This window comes from Crotalus tigris, unplaced genomic scaffold (assembly GCF_016545835.1).
Source record: "Crotalus tigris isolate CLP2741 ecotype Arizona unplaced genomic scaffold, ASM1654583v1 scf7180000024391.5723578, whole genome shotgun sequence".
Classification (NCBI taxonomy): domain Eukaryota; kingdom Metazoa; phylum Chordata; class Lepidosauria; order Squamata; family Viperidae; genus Crotalus; species Crotalus tigris.
In genome coordinates, this window is record NW_024100561.1 from 1,521,276 (window position 1) to 1,547,571 (window position 26,296).

The 26,296-nt window shown below is 36.6% G+C and overlaps 1 protein-coding gene across 1 annotated transcript in view; it reads right to left on the reverse strand.

Moving 5' to 3' along the window:
- ELP2 (elongator acetyltransferase complex subunit 2) overlaps positions 1 to 26,296 on the reverse strand; it is a 70,638-nt gene that overhangs the window by 23,734 nt on the left and 20,608 nt on the right. The window contains exons 12-16 of the mRNA XM_039329258.1: positions 22,869 to 23,018; positions 20,649 to 20,837; positions 19,281 to 19,350; positions 14,402 to 14,497; positions 14,226 to 14,283 (exon numbers count right to left, since the gene is read on the reverse strand). Of these exons, the coding sequence (XP_039185192.1) occupies positions 14,226 to 14,283; positions 14,402 to 14,497; positions 19,281 to 19,350; positions 20,649 to 20,837; positions 22,869 to 23,018 (563 nt within the window). The remainder of the gene's footprint in view (positions 1 to 14,225; positions 14,284 to 14,401; positions 14,498 to 19,280; positions 19,351 to 20,648; positions 20,838 to 22,868; positions 23,019 to 26,296) is intronic.

The window sequence follows — 26,296 nt, forward strand, 5'->3', positions numbered from 1 at the left end:
TTCTGTGAAACAATTTACCAGTCCACAAGTGCTACATATTCCAGAAGAAGCCGAGACATAATTTAGGAATTTAGGAGATTGTCAGCCCCACAAAGTAGCCCTGACCAAAAATTAACTCCACAGGAAGGCTAAGACTACTATTATTGATATTATCTATAATAATAGAAACTGTCTTGTGTCTCCTCCCCTTTTTATATCCATATGAACAAGGGAGGTGTCTGAGCCACTTAACCTATACTTTCTAATTGTTTTGAACTTAAGCCATGTTTGTCTCTTCATTGCTTTGGTAACAAATCTAGTCTAGCTCTATTTAGGTCAGGGCTTTTCAACCTTTTCACCGATTGTACCACTTTTAGGATATGGCAATATCCGAGTACCACCAGTCACCTAGCAAGGTGTCAAAAACTTGATGACCCAAAAAAAAAAGAAAAAAGAAAAAAGTGATAAAGTACAGGTAGTCCTTGACTTACAACAGTTCGCTTAGTGACTGTTCGAAGTTACAATGGCATTGAAAAAAGTGCCCCCCAAGGCACAGCCGAGCAAGACACTTGCCTGCCCGCCTGGCGGCGCTCTTATTCCCCTCCCCCACTACCACTTTTTTAGGATGGTTGTGTACCACCTGCCAGGTGCCAATGTACCACAGGTGGTACCCGTACCACTTGTTGAAAAGCCCTGATTTAGGTCATCTTTATTTTCTACAGCCATCTTCATTTCTTGCATATCTGTTGTTATGTCATTTTGTTTGGTTTGACAATTGCATCACTATCATCATTCTACGTTACCCTATGGTGCAGCATTGTGGAATAATATATTAACCATATTTCAGAAAGATGTATTTGCCTTCTCAGATCATATCTTTGAACAACTGCTAACAATCGGACAAACCAACAGAAGAATAAATGCACGCATTGAAGAACATAAGAACTCAGTCAAAAAAGAGGAACCAACTTCTTCCCTGGTCCAACACCTTAAAATCACAGGACATGAAATTGACTTTAAAAAGACAGAGAACAAGATGCCTCAGAAAAGCCATCGAGATAGAAAAACGCCCACACAGCATGAACAAACGAGATGATACCTCCCGCCTACCAGCCATTTGGAAACCCGCCCTTATTGACAAACGACCCCATAACACAAAAAATGACACCAGACCCACACTCACAAAAACCACACAGGATGTCACCACCACACATCCACGCAAAAAGCAAACCCAAAGCCACACTGATGATGAGGCACAACCAAAAACCAGAAGCCAGACCACAGCTGCATCATTAGCCACTTTAAACCCCTGCAATCCATACATGAAGCAAACTGACACCCACCATGAAGATGAGGCACGACCACGAACACAAAGCCAAAAAATAGCAATGCAGCTCACCATTTTAAACCCCCCTGCAACTCAGACTAACCTGAGCACAACAAAGCCCCCACCCAAACAGAACACTCCCCCAGCCAATCAGAGCACAGCCAACCCCCCAGCCAATCAGAGCACAGCCAAGCTCCTAACCAATCAGAACACACCTCCATCCAATCAGAACACAGCCAAGCTCTCATCCAATCAGTTCATACCCCCACTGGCAGCTAAAAGGAGGAAACAGCTACAATCACACATTGCTCCTAGAAGCACGAAGCCGAAAGCACCAGCCTGAAGATGACGAATGAGACTTCATCGAAACGTCGCCAAGACACTTCCAATTTTACGTGGGAGAAAACCCGTATAACCAAAGACCTACATATATTATATATATATAATCTCGTGGCATGAAATATTCTCCCCAAACTACTGATTTCACATTTGAGTGAACCAATGAAGGGCTGAACTAGGACCAGGAAGAAATAAGTTCAAGCCCACTTTAACCAGGGCTTAATTTTAGACAGTCACTCTGTTTCAGCTCACTTCTGAGAGTTATTGTTCTGAGGAAAAAAACAGAGCAAATTATATTGCATTTAAACTCCTGGGGGAGAAAATTCAAATCTTATGTCAAAATTTCTTATGAAAATCTACACGACTGTGTTTATGTATTTTAAATTTTGTAATACTTATGTTTTTGTTTTTTGTGAGGGACCATACATTTCCAAAGTCATGATTTTGTGCATTTCAGATGAAGGACCACATAAATGTACATATATATCATTAGTGTAAGTTTTTAGAGATATAATACCATTATTATGTACTTTTCACCTTGCATTTTCTTTACAATTCAACTGTAGTGTGACAAATATACTGACAGGGGTCGGACTTAGGGGTCTGACTGACTTTCAGCCACATGATTCTATAGAAATTACCATAAAATAACATTAACTTTGTATCTTGAAATAAAGAACTTTTCATATAAAAGTAATGCAACCTCTTGTAAAAAAAACAAGAAGAAGAAATAAAACATTCACATTCTTAACCATTGTTGTATACAAAACCAAAAAGTAGAAAAATAACACTTAACATATTGATGATATTCATGAAGAACTCATCTGCATCACAGAACAATTCAGTAACTAAACTGAAACATCTTAGTAACCAATGATGAAAGCCAGTTGGCTTTCTGGATTTATGGGATTCAACGTCTATTTACAAAGAGCATAAGCTTCCACTCATTTTTTATATTGTAAGTTGGTCATCTATGATTATTCAAGAGTATTTTTCCCTTTTTTCTCTCTTACACAAAACACAGAAAATTTAGCCAATATATTAACAAGATTTGAAATTTACCAATCTATCAAGTTGAATATTGGTCAACTTGCTTAATATATAAAAGGAGATAATCTTCAGAAGACTTGATCTCCAGAAACTTATGGAAAGAACTTGGATTTGGATCTGCAATCCGAAGCAGATCATAAAGCATAATAATAATAATAATAAAGTTGGAGGGGACCTTGGAGGTCATCTAGTCCAACCCCCTGCTCAGGCTTTCTACACCATTTCGGACAAATAGCTATCCAGTCTCTTCTTAAAAACTTCCAGTGTTGGAGCATTCACAGCTTCTGGAGACAGGTTGTTCCATTGGTTAATTGTTCTAACTGTCAGGAAGTTTCTCCTTAATTCTAGGTTGCTTCTCTCCTTGATTAGTTTCCATCCGTTGCTTCTTGTCCTGCCTTTAGGCACTTTGTAGAATAGCTTGACTCCCTCTTCTTTGTGGCAGCCGCTGAGATATTGGAACACTGCTATCATATCCCCCCTCGTCCTTCTCTTCGTTAAACTAGACATACCCAATTCCAGCAACCGTTCCTTGTATGTTTTAGCCTCCAGTCCCCTAATTATTTTTATTGCTCTTCTCTGTACTCTTTCTAGAGTCTCAGCATCTTTTTTACATCGTGGTGACCAAAAGTGGATGCAATATTCCAAGTGTGGCCTTACCAAGGCATTGTAAATCATTATAATATGATTACTGACCAGTGAACAATCTCATTGCTGACTTTTTATTCAATGAATTTTTAAAATCATTTTCCAAGTCAATATTAGATACATTAATGATTCAAACAAGTATTTACTAGGACAAAAATAACTGAAGTAAAACTATCTCTGTGTAGGTGTAACTGTGCAGGTATATACCTTTTTAATCAGAACTGATACAAGATTCTCTACTCATCAGTAAGATTATTTAGGCCTCCAAATGACAATGAATTATTTGTAGGCAGAAAAAAATAGATTATTGTGGAACAATATTTTCATAATTACATGATGTCAAAATAACATCTTTTAATAGCAACCAATTATTCATGCAGCTAGGAGTTGTCACCTATTATCCAAGTGATATAGGCAAGTATAGATATGTGAACTATTCCTTATTCATGCTAAGATAACCAGTGATAATCAAACATTTGGAAGTATATATGGTGAATATCTGAAACAAAACTCCAAAATTTCTAAAGGGTATCTAATTTTAAGTGTTTAAACAGTACTGTATAAACAATGCAATTAAAATTCTATATAAAAATATATGAGATCCATTGTAACTATTTCAAAGTTTGTATTTTTCACAACTTGATCTTTCCAGTCTTTCAGTATATTTTTAATAATGTTATCTATTTAAATATTTATAAAAATTAAAAATTAATTTTAAACTATGATGCTGAGGCTTCAATATTCTCTTACAGACATGCAATTGCTAAATGGTCTATTTTTGGACAATTATTCCAAACTTATCTATTTCTCTGCTGCTATGGCAACTTTCAACCTACATTTTACATGACTGCACATAGCTGCTTTCAAGATTCTTTCAAGATACAAATACAATGAGGAACCAAAAATATTTTCCTTTTGCTTGTCAAAATACTTGTGCAACTTCAAACATGAACAGTAAAACCCTGAGTTTCAAAAAAAATCAGTTGGGTTGTTATACTAAGTAGACTAATTATAATTAAACTTCCTCCCATCAAATGTCTCTTGCAAGGAATTAGCTGAGAGGTTGTATTGCTTACAAAATGATTCAAAGGACTATAACTTGTTGAGAAATGAATACCGTTATTACAACTATCCAAGAGGATAAAAGTAAATAGTGACTTACATAGAGAGTTTTGGCCACTATTACTCAGTACCTCTCTTTATTAATTTTATAATATCAGCAGGATAATTTCTTCTGCTTTATACTACATCAGATACTTTAAATTAGTTTCTAATTTTCTTATTAATGTTCAAACAAAAAAGTGTTTTTTTAAATAGCGTTCTTTTTTTAAAAAAACAAAACAATAATGCTAACAGAAATTCTTAATTACTTTTACCTAAGCAAATCATGGAATTTGTTGTAAAACAAGATGAGCTCAAGTGGGCCAGGAAAAGACACAATGTTAAGTTCGCATTTTAAAAGCACAATTTTTAATTCATGCTTTTTTTGTGGGATAGTGAAAAAGAGAGAGGAAAATCTAAAATCAAATAATAATTTCTCTTACTGTCAGAAACCTATACTGGATTTAAGTAGTGTTACCCGGGGAGAAATATTTCCTTCTACGGACTTTCTGAATGGAGCAATGCTCTCTGCAGCTGGATGCATTGCCTTGTTTGCAGATAAGAGCTTACAGTTTGCAGATAACAGCAGGAAGAGAGCATGCAGAAGGCCTATCTATGCCGGTGAAATGAATTATTTTCTAACTTAAGTTCAAGCAAGATAGGTTTGCTAAAGGTCTTAGTACAAGAAACCTATCAAATGAGGCATAACCACACAACCATTCAGGTCAACCAATATGACAATTTTAGGGATTGTATACAGTAGGCTGTTACATGATATTCATGTGGTCTATCTACACAATCAACATTCTTGGTAATCTCCCTTAGTGCTCAGCCTCCAAGTTTCTCAGAGTTTTAAAAAATAAAAAAAAAATGGTGAGCAGCTACAGTTCAGGGATTTGCTATAAAAAAACCCCCAAGATTAAACTATAGGGATTGACAATAAGTATTCAAGATAAAACCAATCCAGCAATAGATGCAGCTAGAAAGAATGGCAGAGAAGTCTTTTGGTGTTTTGCAACTAGCCTCACTATGGCAGCCATTTTATAATAACCTTTTACACACACACACACACACACACACACACACACACACACACACGACAAACTCAATCATTTTCTTCCTATTAGCCAATGCTATGTTAATTATCTTTTCACTGTGCCATTCAAAAAATGTGAATTCCTGCTTGACTTTTTTTCTGAAGATTTTGTTGTTAAGGAAATTTTTTAAATCAACCGGTTATGAGGGATTTGTCAGCCCATAAGAATATCCTTAAGGACATCTGCCAGACATTATATACTGGTCTGGCAGATGTATTAGTTCATACTGACCTCCCTTGATCCCACTTCTGGTCTTTCAAGGAGTACTTTTTCTCTTAAAATATTTAATCACCACAAATGTTCCTGCTTGGATACTTTAAATGCCTTCCTTACTCTAGCAGAGAGAATTGTTTTACCTCAGATCTCCTAAGAGTTCTCAGGAAGAGTGAAGAAAAAAATATTCATCACTTGTTGTTTTAATCAACTGCATTGTTCTTTTGAATTACAGATCACATTTGGGAACAGTAATCAAAGAGATTATTCTCTGTTAAAACAATTCGGTTTTATTATTTAGCTCACTGAGATTTATACAAGTACAAGCTAAAAAGCTGGATATTATTTAATGTATTAGTCTGGAAGCTGTGTTTATACTCAAATATTCAAGTAACACTGATTAAAAAACAAAATACAAAATTCAATAGAATACATAGCTAAGGATTGAATTTTGAAATCTCTGGTATTCTCCAAGTGTGGTTGTTTGCTTGCTGATGTTTCATTACCTGACTAGGGAATAGCATTAGTGTGAATGAGTGTGGGGTTTGTAGTCCTGGACTAGGGTATCATTTTCCACTTGAATGTCAAGGAACTACTAAAGAGAAAATCTTACCCTTACCCAGCAAGGACAGTGCAAGCTACTATCTATCTATCTATCTATCTATCTATCTATCTATCTATCTATCTATCTATCTATCTATCTATCTATCTATCTATCTAATTAATTTTATATGCCGCCCAATCCCAAAGGACTCAGGGCGGCGTACAAAATTAAAACAATCATCTAACAATAAAAAAATAAAATAATACAATCATACAGCATGTCCATATCCCGCCGCCCCCCCCCCCCGGGGACATCAGCCCCAGGCCTGCCGGAACAGGAGAGTTTTAATGGCTTTCTTAAAGGCCGGCAGGGTGGGAGTAGTTCGAACCTCGGGAGGAAGTTGATTCCACCAGGTCGGAGTCACCAAAGGCAAAAAACTCCATATTCACTCACAGTGTTACCTAGTTGGATAATAAAATATCACAACATACAAAATATTAAAATTTTATATATATATATATATATATATATATATATATATATATATATATATATATATATATGTCTTTGGTTGTTCGGGTTTTCTCCCGCGTAAAATTGGAAGTGTCTTGGCAACGTTTCGACGAAGTCACATTCGTCATCTTCAGGCTGGTGTTTTTAGCTTCTTGCTAAAATCATCTCGCTTGTTCATGCTGTGTGGGCGTTTGAACAAGCGAGATGATACCTCCCGCCTACCAGCCATTTGGAAACCCGCCCTCATTGACAAACGACTCCCTAACACAAAAAATGATACCAGACCCACACTCACAAAAACCACACAGGATGTCACCACCAAACATCCACGCAAAAAACAAACCCAAAGCCACACTGACTATGAGGCACGACCACAAACCAGAAGCCAGACCACAGCTGCGTCATTAGCCACTTTAAACCCCCCCAATCCATACATGAAGCAAACTGACACTCTCCATGAAGAGGAAGCACGACCACGAACACGAAGCCAAGGAATGGCAGGGCAGCCCAAAATCTTGAATCCCTCTGCAACTCAGACTAACCTGAGCACAACCAAACAGAACACTCCCCCAGCCAATCAGAGCACAGCCAACCCCCCAGCCAATCAGAGCACAGCCAAGCCCCTAACCAATCAGAACACACCTCCACCCAATCAGAACGCAGCCAAGCTCCCACCCAATCAGTTCATACCTCCACTGGCAGTTAAAAGGAAGAAACAGCCAAGACCACACACTGCTGCTCGAGGCACGAAGCTGAAAGCACCAGCCTGAAGATGACGAATGGGACTTCGTCGAAACGTCGCCAAGACACTTCCAATTTTACGCGGGAGAAAACCCGAACAACCAAAGACCTATATACAAATACCCGAGAAAACCTCAGAAAACATATATATATATATATATATATATATATATATATATATATATATATATATATATATATATATATATAGTAAGCCATAATTAAATCTGCTGAAAAACATATGTCTCTATAGATTTTTTTTACACATAGAAAAAGTAAGGCCCAAATACTATTTCCAAAATAATGTATTCTATAGGGCTAGGAGACAATGACCTTCTGACATTAGGACCCTCTTCAAAGGACTTTCCTACAGATCTTATTAACCAGATGAATTCATAGTGGAAAAACAGTCTCTCAGAAGGGGCATTTAGGGCTCTAAAGACTAATAACAATTTCTCCAATTGTACCATGTACCATTTGTCAACCGGTACAGATGTCATGGGATCCCTGTGTCCTATACTAGTTAGCAACTAGCAGTTGCATTTAATTTGGAATCAAATGCTATTAAGATACAAATGCAACCTGTGCAATTCCATTTAGAGTGCATTTTAATAGCCTGGGCAGGAAAGAATCAAGGTACAGGTTAACAGGTAACTGTTATTAGATCCGAACAATGGAGCGTCAGTGGAAAAGTGCTTCAGGCTGCAGTTACTATCTGTGAAACTAGTGGCAGCAGAGAATAGAAAAAAGCTCCCAAACTGCGTAAATTTCTTTCAAGGGGATAATGATCCTATCTAAAAAAGGCTCCACCTCAATCCACAAGTCCAGTTTCCCATTATCAACAGCATTTGTCCCTTATTTGGATTTAATTTCAACTTGTTCTTCTCATTCAACATGTTTTTTGGGGGAAAGTATTGTTTCGAGAGAATATTGGTGTGGAAGGTAAGTGTTCCTTTGCTGCAGAACAGTCTTACTGGTGAGAGCAGCAGTATCAATAATTGCTTAGCTGTACCCTTTTTTTTTTTTTTTTTGCAAAGAGAATGCTTGCAAAAAGGAACATCCTGTTTTTAAACTGTCACTGATATATGAGGCTCACTGGTTGTAATGGTATATGGGAATGATCTCGGGTGATAGGAGTTAGCGCCACAGTCCAGAAACCATTGTGCAAAAGATATCTCAGCCTATAGAAGCAAAAGGGTGTGGAAAGCATCTCAGAAGCAAGCCTCCATAGTTTTCCAGAAAGACTTTCAAAATTCTATTGCTGTAACCTTACAATAAAGGTAGTTTGTTAGTATTCATAATTTGTGCTTCTTGTCTGGACTATCTCAAAGGGCTGACACTGGTCTACTTTTATCCAATAATTTCTCTACAAACTGCTCCATTTGTACTTTGCTAATGTGATGCTCTAGATTCCTTGGCAAAAGATGAAAAGTAATGAGTGAATAATTAAAGGCTGGCAACCCCTGCCTGCAACCATCATCTTAGACTTAGAAGAAAGGGATAGCAATATTATTAATTTGTGTTAGGAAATGGATTAGGAAACTTAGTGACTCTTATGGGCTGTTTAATCTGCACCTTTAATAAACTCAGATGAGCAGCTCTGGTAATAAAAAATCTGCTCCTGGATGGCTAGTTAATGATGATCCTAGTAGACTATCTTTATATTAATCAATAATTCATTAGAGAGAAAAGGTCAGATGAATGGGTATCAAATATGAAGTTTAATAAGCTAGGCAATGCTGTCCTGAAATAAACAAATTACACTTTCCTATTATAAGGGTTGCCTCATAAGTAAGGGATGTTTCCCTCCCAAAATTCCAGGTTGGAAAAAAACGAAAGGACACAGCTATCTTTTATTTGGACTAGAAGTGGGTACCAAGGAAGGGTACCCCATGTGTTATTATAACATGAACATCCACAGATGAGTAAATAAGCATGTGCAAAGTATATGCAAAATATTAACATGCATACAAGTTTCCTTTTCTGCTTAAGAGTAATGTATTTCCAATTCCATTTATCTATTTAACCTTATTCAATTTCCTATATAACCGGAAATAAGAAAATATGCCTTATTGTATAGAGAAATTTTAATGGTAATTTTGAAAAAGGTGGTTATGTTTAAAAGAAAAATGAAACTATTTAATGGCAATGTAGGCATTATTTTACTTATATTCTGTCTTGCTATGAATGCAAAGGAAGTTAAGAGTAGCTATAAATTTGACATGGACTTCTGGTTCCGGTTCTCAGCGTCCCTAGTTGTACGAGGAGACTTGTCTCCTCATCGGCTAGCCTTCCCTCCGCCGGTAGACCCTTATGTGGGTCGAAAGTCACCCTGGAGGGTGTGACTTCTGTCGAGGAGGCTTTGCTCGGCTGCGGAGGAGCGGCGGCTCCTCCAGCTGTCCGAGCTATCTCTGAGGGCCGACGGAGAAGAAGATCGGCCAGTAAAATGGCCGATCACCCTGCCGCTTCAAACCACAAGTCAAAGAACATCTAAGCTGTAAGAACCACCGTGGTAAATCCGGGTGAGGCTTTTTTTCTTTTTCCTGCTCCTCTCTTCATTTTACCTTGCTTTTTTTTTTTTTTTTTTTTTTTGCCTGTTAAGAGCCTTGTTGGAATTATTTCCCTGGCTTGAAAAAGCAGCTTCTAAATGCTTGGGAAGAAAGGCGTTACAGAAGAATACAATAAAATTTTAAAGACCATACTTTATTTTCATGTGTTTTGGGGTACAGAAAAATTTTTTTTTTTCTAAGAGCTGTATTATCACTTTATGCTGGCAGATTATTTCTTTTTTCACATTATATTTCAAAAGAAAGAAAAAAGGGGAAAATGGTGTCTGGAAAAGTTTTTTTTTTCAACTTACTGAGAACATCTAGTGGTGAAAATCTATTATTGCAACTTTTGGCTATTTTTTGGAGATGGAATAGATGGACCTTCAAATTACCTTTGAAGAGAAAAGATAAACTGATCCAGCTATGAGAATTGTGTTTAATAAAAGTTTAATAACTTTTATTAAACACAGCCTCCACAAGAAGAAAAAAGAGACTCTTTTTAATTATTATCAAAACAGAGAAAGCTCATTTACAATTAAACTGAAAACTTATATTGGAAAAGATTTATGAGGCCACTGCAGAAATATGTGCTACAATGAAAGAGTTTACTACAGAATTAAGATCCAGAAGTTGTACTTCAAATCTTCAAACTGATCTCCAGACTACATGTGACTATTCTATAAATCAAAACATACTAGAAGATGAAACAACTGAGATAAATGAGAAAGTTACTTTATTATAAATATTCCATCTACAGCTTTGAGGACCAGAAGAATGAAAGATTGAGACTGGAAACTTTAAAGCAACAAAGCTTTAAGGATGAGAGAAATAGATGCCTAATGCAGAGGATGGGATTCCTATTGTTTCAAAGGGCACTACAAGCAATAAAGAGAGATCTATTGGCTGAAAGGGAAGCTTGGTTATGGAAACCTCCCTGGCACAGAAAAAAAGCCAGAATAAGACTGAAAAGAGGAATTTAAAATTGTGTAATGGATTTAAAGGCAATATTGATTTATGGACAGTTATAAGGATTAAGATTCAGAGTTAGAAGTAATAAAAAGGTTGATTATTAGAACAGATGTTTTAATTAGATTAAGAATGTACTTTTTGGAATAATAGGTTTATTTTCATGAAAATTATTATGTATTGGAATGGAAAAAATGCTGGCTTTTTAGAGTTGGATTGTTTTAATAATTAATTGTTTTAAATTAGAAAGATGATATTTCTGTATGATAATATAGATGTGATAATGCATGATAATCTATTGGATGAAATTTGAATTTTGTTTAATGAATTGAAATGAGTTAAGACTTACACTATTTTGTTATTTTAAAGAGACTGATCGATTGATGGATTATATATGTATAGGGTAGATTAATATTTTATCTTAATTAGGATATGTATTGCGTAGTGGAAGAAGAAATAAATGAGACTTGTGATAAAATGAGGGATATAAGAGATTAAGAATGAGAATATAGCTGGAAGGGATACCTGAATTGATAACTTGTTGATTTAAAGTTAAATTTGATTATGGTAATTGTAAACTTACAAAGTTTTAAAACAGGTTTAGCAGTTATAGAAATTTAAATTAGAAATGGAATATTTTAAACGTATTATGCTAGTTGAGGGAAATAGAGAAGGGACATTGAATGTATTGAGTTGAGTTATTTATATATGGTTCTATTGTTGAATGTTTGATTACCCAAACACCATGGTGTGTCCTGAGCACCTTTTTTTAAGATTTAAAAAACCAATAAAATGTGTTTAAAAAAAAATTGACATGGATCCATGTACAATGTTAAAGCTGCTTCAGAAGTCTTGCATGATAGCCCCAAAACAGGTGAATAGAAGGGAGTTCTCCTTGAAGTATTTCCAGTCAAATTCTTTGCCAGGCATAGACATCTTTGGCTAAGACACATCTTTGGCCTTTGAGTGGCATATTGGAAAGCTCATTGCAAAAGGAGTTAAAATGACCAGTTTTGAATTGATCTGCATTTAAATATTAAATATAAATCACAATCAGAATGACCTTTTGAAGGCACTGTAGGCTGCAATTGAGTGTTAAGACTTGGGGCCTAAAAATGTGCGCCTCTGTATGACCAATCCAGTTGTTGTGAAGAGAAGAACTCTCTGATTTAAGGAGTATAACGTCACGATTATGGAGACTGAAAATGTGTATCATTCAAACTCTGCACTAAACATGGATAATATCCAGAGTCCACTGGTTGGGTGGCCAATAATTTTAATAATAATAATATTAGAACTGGTGGGACCACAAAATAGAAAAGTAATAAAATAAAGAAGCTGAAGTGCTCTGGGACTTTAGAATTCAAATGGACAAGCACCTACCACACAACACCAGACTTGACAAGCACCTGCCACACAACACCCCAGACTTTAACAGACAAGCATCTGCCACACAACATTCTAGATTTAACAACTGTCAATAAGAAAGACAAAAAAGTCTAGATAGCGGACAGCAGAATAGAAGAGGAAAAAAATGGAGAAAATCACAACATACAAAGACCTGGAAACACAAGAATGACTATGGTAAAAGAAAACAAAGGTAGTACCAACGGTGATAGGCTTCTTTGGGTGAAATCCCAAAATATTTGAACACCATCAACATTAACAAAACTCACCATCAGTTAACTTCAAAGGGCAACTTTATTTGGAACAGCTTACTTCCTGTGACAATACCTTTACCATTATCAAACAACATCTCCCTATCACAAGTCCTTGGGAAGAATTCGACAGGTGAATAAAGTGCCAAATCCAATATCTGGCTGACTGTGTGACCAACCATTAACTAATAACTGATACATAATACTTAAGCACAGAAACAGGAAATGCAGTGAATATTTGTGAGTCCGGTTTACATCTAAAAGGCAAGGCCCCGAAGAAGTGCTACCCTAAGGCATTATACCTGAAAGATCTATCAATAGACCTATCTATTAAGACATCTAAAAGTCTTGATGTCTTACAGTATTGCTCACATTGTAGAGTTCAATGGTTGTTTTCTTTTTTCCAAGGCAATAGAATGTGGGAAAGAAATTATTTAACATGACAGAATTCTGAGCATGTTTCTCCATCAGCAACTTAATTCTTTAAAAAATGCAACAATTGGAGGAAGTGAGAGGATAAAGTTAACTAAAAAGAAACAGAGATAGAGAACTTGAACATGGGCCAGATTAGAGGCTACAGTGAAGAAAATACCAGATGAAATTCTGCAAGGCATCCCTATGGAAGAAAATATTAGTTAGATTGGAATTCCATTCTAGACCTCCTTCCATGTTACTGAGAGTAGAGCATATTCAGTCTGCCCTGCGCTTCCCAATGAAACGTACATACAAACACATAACATAAGAGGAGAACATGAACAGATACATCTGCAGCTCATTACTTTGTTATACAGTAGAAAGTTCAGATGCCTCCTATGCCTGTTCCTGGTAAAAATATGAAAAAAAAAAATCCGGAAGCCATTTTCTGCACATTTTCTTTACCTTGTTTTATCACTCTCTTCAGCCAAAAACAGGCCAAAATTTTTCATGTTTGGATTAGCATTAAAATTCAAATGGTAGAAATACAAGAAGATTTCTCTGATAAACCATTTCTCTGCTAAGCCTACTAAATGGCTTGAAGCATGAAGTAGCATTTCCCTTTGTTCGTAGCTCTGTATTGAGGTCCTTTCGTGAAGAGTGAGATATACAAGCTAGTTTTAAAAAATGCATCCGTATTTCTCACCCTAACTTAACCCAGAACTTCACATTTAACAGGAAAATCATATAGGTTGTTCTTGTTTAACAACTAGTTGCTTAACGACTGTTCAAAATTACAACTGATCTTCCCAGAGCTAGTTCTGACTTGCTTTTGAAATTCCAACAGCCATACACCCCCCCTCCGGTTGCATTTTGGATGTTGACCACCCGTTTGGATTTACAACTGTTTGCAGTGCCACAGTCATGTGACCATGATTTTCAGTGTTTTTTTGCCATTTCCAGCATTTACTTCCATTACAGTCATAAGTTGAGAACTACCTGTAAAATTGAAATTACTCAAAAACCGAGGACTTTAAGTGGTTTCCATTTTGGAGGTATGTTTTTACATCAACAAACAAAGTAACTTACAACTTTTGAGTTTCGGGCCATAGTGTATTCTGCAAGAGATGATCTTCTGTGGGAGGTTCTGAAAGAAATAATTCGATTCAGCATTGTTGTCCTTATCCTGAACTGGCCAACTTGTCAGCTGTTTGAAGAACCAGCTTTGCTTCAGAATTATGTACTGAATGTAACATATTGCATACCTGAAAGACTACATGGCTGAAAATAATTTTCACGGTACTGTCTGGAAGCATTACTGAGATATTCTTCTTCAGTTGTTTGAGCTGTTGTATCTGCAGCTGCAAAGATAGAAAGGTTATTGCTTTAAACTCACCAAGTATGGAATCTGCAAAAAGATGGCATCTTTTACCGAACACTAAACAGAAAGAAAACTCCAGTTTTTAGATAAAAAGAATCTGAAGAAAAGTTAAGCCATAATGTAAACAGCATGAGTAGGAAAGTCAAAAAATATTACACTGCAAGGTAAAATAATTGGGCCTCACAATGCAAACCATGACAAGAGCTGAGATAAGTTAAACTCTCACAACAGGATGAAAGAAAGAAGATGGTATAACAATGCATTCAGATTTCATTAGGCTCTTAAAAGAGATCCTGGTGTAAAAAATGCAGTATAAAAAGACAAGATGAATTAGAACCACTCATTCATTAATGATATATTCTTCAAACTGTTGGACTAGGAACAGGGACAGCCAAGTTCTAATTTACTCTCAATTAAATATAATAAACCAAAAGAAAAAAGAGGCAAGATAAAACATTTGCGGAAGAGGAATGTCAGTCACCCAGAATTATAATAATCAACTATGCTGTTATATTTACTCTTCAATAGGTATGTATAAGTCTACACTACAAGGCAGTAATTCTCTATCTGTCAGGGTTAGGCAGGACTTTGAATTCAATTCCAAAAAGGTGCTTTGGGGCTCGCACATAGAACCTCTTTTCTCTATGACAATGTGGCTCTGGTGAAGGATTACCATTCAATTTTTGGAAAAGACAGAGCAGCTTTAAAGAGCTGCAGGTACTATGTCATGCTCCAACATGTTCCCAAAGCACCTTTTGAAACTGAATCAAATCCCAATGGCCAAAAGTATAATCCAGAGGTCTCCAACCTTTTGGGCACCAAGGACCAGTTCTGAGGATAAAGGTTTTCCTACGGACCAGAGAGTGCATGGTTTTATGTCCTGCCTGCATTCCGCAGATCGGGTTTTGCTTGTTTGTGTGGCCCGGTTGCTGGCATGACGCAGCCCAGTACTGGTTCACGGATCGGGGGGGTGGGGGCCCCTGGTATAATCCACAAAACTCAAAGGGATTTTCAAAACTGTGGCATTGGACTGAGAGGGATCCAGATTTTAGTTTTCCATCATCCACATAAGTTTACTAGATGATGCTGGATTATGCACTTTTTCTAAGTATACCCTACCATATAAGACTACATTCGAGACCTGGTTGCTGTAACCCAGCAGTTCGAAAGCGGACAACTTCAGTGGGCAACTTAATGGGGACACGAAAGGATCCCCCAAATGGGTATACCCTGGGCAATGGGGATGCCACTGGATGATCCCAGAAACATTTGGGCGCTCCTGACATAACTGTAATAATAGTATCCTATACAGTGGCATGTCAGAGAACACATCCCAGAATGGATTACAGTGGCATGCCCCTATGCTGAAAACAAAAGCTCTATTCTCAACAATTAGGATAGCACAGGCAGGATGTTTAGCTGATGTGCCTTTGATGCCCCCAATATATTCTTTCCTGGGGGGGAAATGCTACACTTTGAGAAAATTGTTATGGTTAGATTGTCTGGTCTAATTTTTCCTGAGATAATCTCACTAAAAATACTACTGGTATTTACATACAACAACTTTGCTAATCATGCCTTCTCCTCACTGAAATATGTACAACTCCATCTGTAATAATAAACACCTTGCTGGTCTTATATAATTTTTTTTAATTTCCTGGATTGCTATGAAATGCATTTCTTTCTTTTAAATTCCCCTTTGAAGTCACAAATGAAATATAATTTCTACAATCTGATCAAAAGCCTGGGACAAATTGCTTTACAGTTTATTTGGTTCCTTTTTTCTCAGGTAATGTTCAAATATTTATTCATTATTTATTCAGCACTAAAACTTTCTAAGTTTTGATATGTTAATATAAGAATGCAGAGTCAATTGCCTCCACTTTTAATGGCCCCATTGATCAAAGAGAATCAGTATTTCTATCCCTCTACTGGCATTGCTTAGAAGCTTTTAAACTCTGTAGGCCTATTTCTGAAGCAATTAAAGCTTGCAGTTTCAAAACAATTATGAATTATGAGTGAATTGCTTCTATTCAAGAATCAAAGTTTTCTGAAACTACATGGGCTATTACTGAACTCAAATAATATACCAACATGTGGAAATTAAGAATTCAAGGCCCATGTCTAACTACCTGCCATCATTTGCTCAGTCAACACAGTATTAATATAGTAACTCCACTGAACAAAATAAGTTGCTCAAAAGAAATTAAACATGATAACTTACCAGAACCTGTATAACAAATACCGTAAGGTATTAGTGAATATATTAAAGGAGATTCTCTATAGCTTATTTGAATTTCTTTCTGCTAGATTCGCTGACAGACTGAAGCCTCACTCTCACAAAATCAAATATGGCTCAGCAGAAGATCCCATTCATACTAATCTGAGAGTAACTTCCACTGAACTCAGTAAGGTTTAATTCTAAAAAGATATGCAGAGAGTTGCACTACCAGTGGGTTTTGAGACAGAAATAGTTGTATCATTGGGATCTTTGAGATCATTTGCTTACTTAGATCTGTCCAATCAATTCAAACACAAGGCTTCTCTTACAATGTTAGACTATGGACCCTTTCTTCCTAAGGTTTTGGTGCTGGGTGTTTAGTAGGAACATGCAAAACATTTTGAATTCTAACCATTTTGTCACTGAAAGTTTCTGTTTTGAACATTTTGGAAGTATTTTGAGTCCAAACCTTAATTATCAAGACAACCTTACTTAACACTTGAGGTAGCTGTTTTGTGGACAAAATGAGATGTTTGGGGCATAAAAGAAGGGGTTTCAAATTTGATATGGTTTAAATTCAAAATGTTTTGCATTCTGTGACCTCCCCACTCCAGATGGTAACCAACAAAAGCAGACCTTACTTCATTTTTCAATTACTTTCTATTTTTATAAGGAAGGTATTCTATCATTAGAACATAACTATGATAAATATGCAAAACTATTCTATCACTAGAACATAACTATGATAAATATGCAAAACCAATCATATATAAAATCATAATAACAAACTAAATGAAGAATTGTGATATGCATAACAGAGTTGCACAAGCTTCAAAATTGATTTGGAGAAATGCTTGGCATAAGCCTCTACTATTCATTAAAGCAACCTAACATTTTTCACCTGGAGCAAGCTTGAAAAACAGATCCAGCTGCATTAGGAGGTGCAATGAATCAACTCCTTAAAGTAACTTCATCTTTTTTTTCAGGCTTGGTAGAAGCTTGGAAAAGGTAGATGACTTTAATAAATAGCACAGAGGTACTATGAGAAGTATTTCTTAAATCATTTCCAAACTATACAAAGGAAGGAAACATTTAAATGCTTCAACAAACCATGGTTTAACATAATGAGAAAAAGCACAGGTAATCTTAGCTCATACCTTCCTCCTGATCTTCTCCTTTCTGAGAGAAGCCTCAAGAACAAGAACCAAAATTTTCTTTTGTTTTGACTAATTCCAAATGAGCATTACACTCAGAGCCTAAACTGTGTCACTTTAAACCATGATTTCATGAAATAAATCAGTTTGACTTTGTCCAGGTATCAAGGAGTAAACATCAACAGAAAATAAAGGGATGTATATAACATGGTCTTAAGTCCTAATTCATTCTCTCAAATGCACATTTTTTTCTAGAAAATGGCAAAAAAAAAGTCCCAAATCATAGTCATGTGACTGTGGAACACTGCAACCAGTCATAAATGCGCCCAGACTGCATTGATGTGACTGTGGAGGGCAGTGTGATATTTTTTAAGGCTGGAAGTGCTTTAAGCACCTTTTTTGAGGCTGCCATAACTCCGAACAGTCATTTAATTACCGGTTGTAAGTCAAAGTGTTCTGTAACTGCATTGTATATGTGTTTAAACATTATACTTAAAGCACATCGTACTTTAACCATTGTCCATTGAACAACTCACAGTGATTGAGTTGAGTTGATAGGAAGAGTACAGAGAAGAGCAACAAAGATGATTAGGGGACTGGAGGCTAAAACATATAAAGAACAGTTGCTAGAATTGGGTATGTCTAGTTTAATGAAGAGAAGGACTAGGGGTGATAATAGTGTTCCAATATTTCAGGGGTTGCCACAAAGAAGAAAGAGTCAAGCTATTTCTCCAAAGCACTTGAAGGCAGGACAAGAAGCAACAGATGAAAACTAATCAAAGAGAGAAGCGACCTAGAACTAAGGAGAAACTTCCTGACAGTTAGAACAATTAACCATTGGAACAACCTGCCTCCAGAAGCAGTGAATGCTCCAACACTGGAAGTTTTTAAGAAGAGACTGGACAGCCATTTGTCTGAAATGGTGTAGGGTTTCCTGCCTGACCAGGGGGTTGGAGGTCCCTTCCAACTTTATTATTATTGTTGTTGTTGTTATAGTTCCTATGTACTGATAAGCAATATATCAAACAATCTTATAGTTTAAATTGATATGTAAAGCTATATTTTGCCAATTTAACAACAAAATGGAGACAGAAATTTCTAGAAATGTTTCCTTGTAAGGTAAAAGGCAAAATATCCAGGTGACAGAAACTTTTTACCATGCAGATATTTTAGGATGCAATTTTCAAAATCTAATTATTGAAGATGCTAATTTGCATTATGAAATTTATAATCCCAAACATCTGGAGAGCACTAAGAACTCCCCAAATTAACTAAGGATCACTCATCTGACAGCTAATTTCTCTCATCAACCTCACAGCACAAATATGATCAAAGAAACAGTCATGTTCACAAATACAAAGTTAAGTACATATATAGGCAGATATTACCTTCAAAGACAGCCTTATTAGATAAACCTAAGGCTGGTACGGTAGCCCCTTCTGGAAGATCCACCATTTGCTAAGAAGAAGAAAATATTATTCATGATTGTCTGAATCTTCTCATTTTTAGATATAGCCTTCTTGCAAGTTTGGCCTTCAACATAATTTTCTGTGAGTCACAAATCTAAAAATGTAGTATATATGTTACTAAGGAATTCCCAGAAAAAAATCTCAAATTAATTTAAAATCTTTGCTTCTATTTTAATTTTCTAACTCATACAGAAATATGTGAACTATCATATGTCATGCTAATTGTTCAACGACGTTCAAGTACAATTATCTATACCCCACATTAAGTAATAAAACCATGGTTTTAAGTCACAAATATTGCCTGTACAAAACATCTTCAGAAGTAACAATTATTCCATACAGCACAGATTATGAGCATTTTCTAAGAATTTTGATTTGATTGTAACTAAGCAGATGTTCAAATTTAAAATTATATTCATGTCTCCACAAAAATAAGTTTAATACTACAGACAAATTCAAACTCAATCCTCAGCAACATTAGTGTTTGGCAAACCATGGTTCACAGACCAATGCAGTCCCCTAGCCTACAAAATAGACCAGATCAGGAAACTGACTCCACAGGAAGACTTGAACTAGAGTATACTTCTAGAACACAGAGCAAGACCAGAATATAATTCTAGTCCTTCTTGTGAAGTTAATTTCTTAACCAGATCTGTTTCACTGGACTGGCTATGACATTAATTCTCTCCATGCCATTTTTGGTCCCTTCTGTTAAAATTAAAAGTGGGAAAGAGAGTCAAAGGCTTCTTCTTTGCATCCTTATTTTTAAGCTCTATCTCCAAGTCCCCCCAAATTACCTAAAACTGTAGTTTCAGCCTTCTTTTGTTCTATTTTTGGCTTCTGGAAAGTTTTAGTACTAGCAGTGAGAACGTAGATTTTTGAAGGCAAGCTATTGCTGTGTCCATTTTTACAAATGGATAGTAACCCTCCAATCAGATCTGAATTATTCATCAAAGAGGCTACCATATGCTTAACAGTGGGGATGGGTGTGGGTTGACTCATAGAGACTCATTTTTTGTCCTTCCCCAAAAAATGCAACCTGGAAAATATTAATCCTATTCTATCCAACGATACCATAGCATTCTCAAATGGTGTACAGAAGACCAGGAGGCTTCTTTATAGCCCCTGACAACTCAAACCTCAACCCATCCTGAAGTAAAGAATATATGAGTTCATTCAACATTTCTGTAATATGTTTAAAAACGTGCTCAAATTCAAATGAGAGATGCAAACATAGAAAGTAGCAATTGGTATTTTTCTTTTAAAGCAACTGAATACATAACTTACATCACAATATAATTTCTCCAGAGATATTCCACAAATACTGCTGAAGTTCTCGATGAAATTTCTAGGTGCAGTAAACACACGAAGCACTTTCTCATCTGCTCCAGATACGAACTGAAACCGTGTTGTCAGGGCTATGCACTGCATATCATACCCATGGACTTGGGGTCTTGCTATTTCATGCCATGACACCTAGTAAAAGGACCACTGCATTTATACAAGTACCAATCTTAGAATCTATAGGAGAAGTTAACATTTTAAGCTCTATCCATCTATTGTCAATTTTAGAATTACAGTTTGCTGAAAATAAGCATTCAGTTCATTTCCCACAAAAATGCATTCTCACCTCTATTCAGATCTCATTGGAAAGGACAGGAATCTTCTTTCATTAATAAATAATTGACAAACAATGCTGACTTGTCCAATACCTGACAGAAAGGGATCAAAATCCTATCCTGGTTCAAAATACAACTTTGTTCCCCAGTTTGGCCTCCCCCTGAATTTTATTTTAACGATCTTTATTTCTCACTGGAAACAGAAGATAATCAACGTTACATTGCACGTATAATGATATCATTAAGTATAATTATAGAACTTATTTTTAAATGATTAATTTTAATATAAAATTCTAAATATTTATATTCGTATGATATTGTCATAACACTATAGTAGCTAACTACTAATCAATAACAATATAATATGCATAAATTTTAGGAGAGTTTAAGAAATGTTAAGAGGAGTTATTGTTCAGATTACATATTCTGTTGGAAAAAATTATTTGTTTTAAAACATGGTTATAAAAATCCTAACTACTTTCAGAATTTAAAATTTCTTTATCTGTTTGCTACCATTCAGTGGTCATCCAGAGTTTTGCCATTCAGATATAGTAGCTCTAATCTATCTACAAGAGTTGTGCCCAAAACAAGAACATTGTAGCTAGTAAGCTTAGCATAATATCTTGGTTGTTCTGGGTTTTGGCATTCTTATGGGACAAGTAAGGCAAGCTTAGAGTACCTCTCCCACCTTCCTCTGTAGAGTCCATGCACCAGTTTGGCCACCAACCTTCCTAGTGTTTTCTTTTGCTGAGCTCCCTTTGTTTCCTATCAATCTTGAATTCAAGCTTAAAATATCTAACCAATCTAACCAATCCTCCTACCCTTTCTCTAATATCAATCTTAGCTATGTTAACTAAGCAGAACTGGAAAAGAAAGGTCCTGCAATGATCAGAAGGAGCACATCTGATATATTGTATTTGAACTAGTGGAGTTGTCATAATATTTTCATGTGGTTAAAAATATATGGTGACAGTAGAATAGCCAGCTGGCCTCCCTGCCCTTCCCTCCCTCAATTTTTCCAAGGTCCATCGTTCCCTGTCTTTACCTTTTTCCCATTCTGCCTGAGCACCTGAGTCTTAGGTCAACATTCAGATCAAACATGCACGTTGTTAGTTCTGAATAGGCAGACCAGAGCAGAAAATCAACTCCACAGTCCAGAGTAGAAACTACAGCTAGTCCTTGACTTACAATCACAATTGAGCCCAAAAGCTCTGTTGCTAAGCAAGACAGTTGTTAAGTGAATTTTGCCCCCTTTTATGACTTTTCTTGCCATGGTGGTTTAGCGAATCACTGCAATTGTTAAGTTAGTAGCATGTTTGTTAAGTGAATCTGACTTCCTCATTGACTTTGCTTATCAGAACGTCGTATGTTACATTACCCCAGGACCCTGCAACTTTCATAAATACGAGTCAGTTGCCAAGCATCTGAATTTTGATCACATGAGCATGGGGCTGCTGCCATGACCGTTACATGTGAAAAACAGTCATAAGTCATTTTTTTTCAGTACTATTGTAACGTTGAACAGTCACCAAATGAACTGCTGTAAGCTGTAAGCCGAGAACTACCTGTTTACTGAGATAGGCTATAAAAACAGAATCCTCTATGTCGGACTACACTATCCTTCCACTCCTTCCTCCAGTGAATCAGGGAGCAGTTTACCTGAGCTGCTTCTGATTATTATCTTACTTCCTGAGGCTTAAAGAACATTTTAGTCCTCTTTGTCTAGGTACAGTTAATTGTTCTTACCTATTTTGTAAAGGTCACATCTCTTACTCTCTCCACACACTGACTCCATGCCCAGAGTAAATACTCATATTTCTGTCTGGAAATGGACAATCTGAAACTAGGTATTCCACTCACATAATTTCACAAGTTAGGAAAAACATACCTCCAAGTTGTTCTCTCTTTTCCATGGAGCAAATATCCTTGTGGTTTGGTCAGAACCGACAGAAATTATAAAGTCTCCCTCTGGATCCCACTTCACATCTTGGACACAGTTAAAATGCCCTGAAATCATCACTTCTGGAGTCCATTCGCTCTGTTAAATCAAAAACATTTATACAGTAATCCTTGAATGAGGTAAAAGTTGTTGGATATAGTAATCCTCTTCACTAAAAAAAACTATATCGAAAGTTGAAAAGGAGCTTCCGGTGGGAGGCGACGGCGATGGCGGCTAGCTTTTAGCCGTCCAGCTGGGGAAGTGTCAGAGCCGCGGAGCGCAGCGCGCATCAGCTGGCCCGCGGCTCGGAAATCCCTTCCCGGGCAAAGGGAAGGGACAGAGAACGCAAGAGTAGAGGTAGAACCCCTGAACCCCCTCTGGATTTATTTCTAGAGGGGGTGAAAGGAGTGTTCCCTCGGAGCTCTTGCTGATCTCCGCCTCCCAGCTGTTTTTGCTTCCTAGGAAGCAAAAGAAACCGCCGCTTCTATCTCCGTGTTTACAGCATTTTGGTGAGTAATTTTTAAACGGACGGAGCAGTTTAAAGGATTTTTTGTTATATTTTAGGTGTTTATTTTTTTATCTTTTGATTTTTACTATTTTTCCTCCTTTTTTTTGTTATACTAGTGAAAGGATTTAAGATGGCGTTTTGAAACTGTCGGAGTTTTTTTTCCTTTCTCTTTTGTTTTACTTTCCCTTTCTAAGGACTGTTTTTTGCTTCTGCTTTTGCTTTTGGTTTAGAATTTTTTCTTTTGAACTGTTTGCTCTTTTACTACTTATTCTTTGGATTTACTCTGGACTTTTAATGACTATAGTTTGTCTCTTTTTAAAAAAATTTTTTTTTTCTTTCCTCCTCCCTTTTTGGCTGGAGGGGAAAGGGAAGTGACAATTGTGCTTTTTAAAATGGCTTCAAAGAGGCAGCAGCCTTCCTCAGCACCTAAGGTTATTTCTTCTCCTATAACTTCCACTGCACAGCTACAACAACAATCTAAACATGTACCACCGGCTCAGCCACCACCCTCCCCTCCTCTACCTGGACTTTCAGTACAAGAGGTTAGAGGCATAATGGGAGAGATTGTAGTTCAAATGAGAGAGGAAATGAATCAATTTGTTTCACAGATTAAATCAGAAATTAAATCTGATCTCAAAGAAGAGATAACGGGGATAAAGTCTAAATTGCAAGAAAATAATAATGAACTACGACAAGATATATTGGCAGCTGTTTCAGGTTTGGCTACTGTGGTGGTTAAGCTCGACGCAAGGCTTGAGGAAGTGGAAGACAAAGTTGACTCTTTGGATGACAAAATTCAAGACGTGGAAAGGAAGGTGGACTCCTCACAAGAAGATATTTTGATGTTTCAGTATAGACAGATGGAGTATGCCCTGAGGATTAGAGGCCTCAAGGAAGATATCAATCAAGATTTGGTGGAGGTGGTCCTTACTGATCTGGCGCTGGCCTTGGATATGGATAAAGGAGAATTACAGAGAGAAGTGGAAAAAATTTATAGACTCAACTCCTGGATTGCTAAGCAGAAGAATTTGCCTAGAGATGTGGTGATTTACTTTACAAAGAAGTCCCTGCGGAATGAGATTATACAAGCCTTTTACAACAAAAGATTTCAGATTGCCGCCCAAGATGTCATCATTCTAAAGGAAATCCCATCCAAAATTTTAAGAAGTAGAAAAGACTTTGCTTTTTTAACCAATGAGCTTAAAGTTAGATCGATGCCATTTAGATGGGAAATTCCGATGGGTATTGTTTTGAGCCATGCTGGGACACGCTACAGATTGAACACAGTTGATAAAGCTAGAGATTTTTATACTTCGGTCCTGGGTGCAGGCTCAACTTCATCTGGTCGGAAATCTTTGAGTGGTAAGGAAGCTGAGCAGCAATCTGAGGTATTAGATTTGGTTTCCGCAGGGATGATAGAAGTGGCAAAGCAACGCCAGACGGAGGCTAAAGAGCAGAGGATGACTCGTGCAGCCTATAAGCGTAAAGAGAAGGAGCAACATAAAAAAGAGCCCAAAGAGAGTTCTCCTGGAAGTGCTTCACCGCCGGTGGGAGGAGCAAGACCCAAGAGTTATGCAACACACGCAGCTCTGTCAGATTTTGATGGTGTCTTCTCCAGGCTGCGTGCCAAGGGAGATGGCAAAGTTTTTGACCTGGAATGTTAATGGATTGAATTCTCCTCAGAAACGGAAAAAAATCTTTTATTATTTGAAGCAACATACCAATGATGTTATTTGTCTACAGGAAACTCATATTTTACTTAAAGACCAGAAATATTTAGTTAATGCTCGTTTGGGATCTCATTTTATATCTCCTGCTCCTGGGAAGAAAGGGGGAGTTGTTATATATGTTAAACAAAACCTACCAGCTTGTCTGGTAGAATCAGATCCCCAGGGGAGATATGTGATGATTGAACTTGGTATATATGGTAAGAAAGTACTTATAGTTGGACTTTACGCTCCAAATCAACAACAGGAACAATTTTATAAACAGTTACATCAAAAAATAACTTTGCTTGATTATAGATCAGTGGTATTAATGGGTGATTGGAATGGTGTCTTAGATACACTAAGGGATAAGAAAGGTTCCTCTCCTTTTCTTAAACAAGCAAGGCTACCTAAAGCCTTTTTTGACATGAAAGAAGACTGGGAATTAAGGGATTATTGGCGGGAACGTAATCAAGAGGAGAGAGACTTTACTTTTTTTTCTGATAGACACCAATCTTTTTCAAGAATTGACTTTTTCTTGATTACCACGGACTTGTATAATAAAGTAAAGAATGTAAAGATTTTTCCTAGATCACTGACGGATCATAGTCCAGTTTGGATGGAGCTGATTCAAGAGAAAGAGGAAAGAAGATCTTGGAGAGTTAATGAAAATTTGTTTAGACAAGAAAAGAATGTTCAAAAACTAAAGGAGTGTTTAAAGGACTATTTTGCTTTGAATATGTATAAGGGGACTTCAATGTCAATGGTATGGGATGCAGGTAAAGCATTTATGCGCGGTGTTTTGATAAAAATGAATAATTTTTATAAGCGAAATCAGATTCAGAAACGTAGAGAACTTGAAGATGAAATTAAATTAAAAGAAAGGGCTTTGATTTTAAATCCTTCTGATGAGAGTATTAAAGAATCTGTAAAGTTATTAAGGTCACAATTTAATATGTTGATAGCAGATCAAGCTGCAACCAACTTATTATTTATGAAACAAAATACATTTTGTAATGCCAATAAGCCTGGGAGATGGTTGGCTTATCAATTAAGAAAGAAACAGAGACAAAGAATAATAGAGAAAATAAACTATAAGGGTAAATTAGTTTCTCAGAAGGAATTGATTAAAAAATCTTTTTTGGATTATTATCAAAACCTAT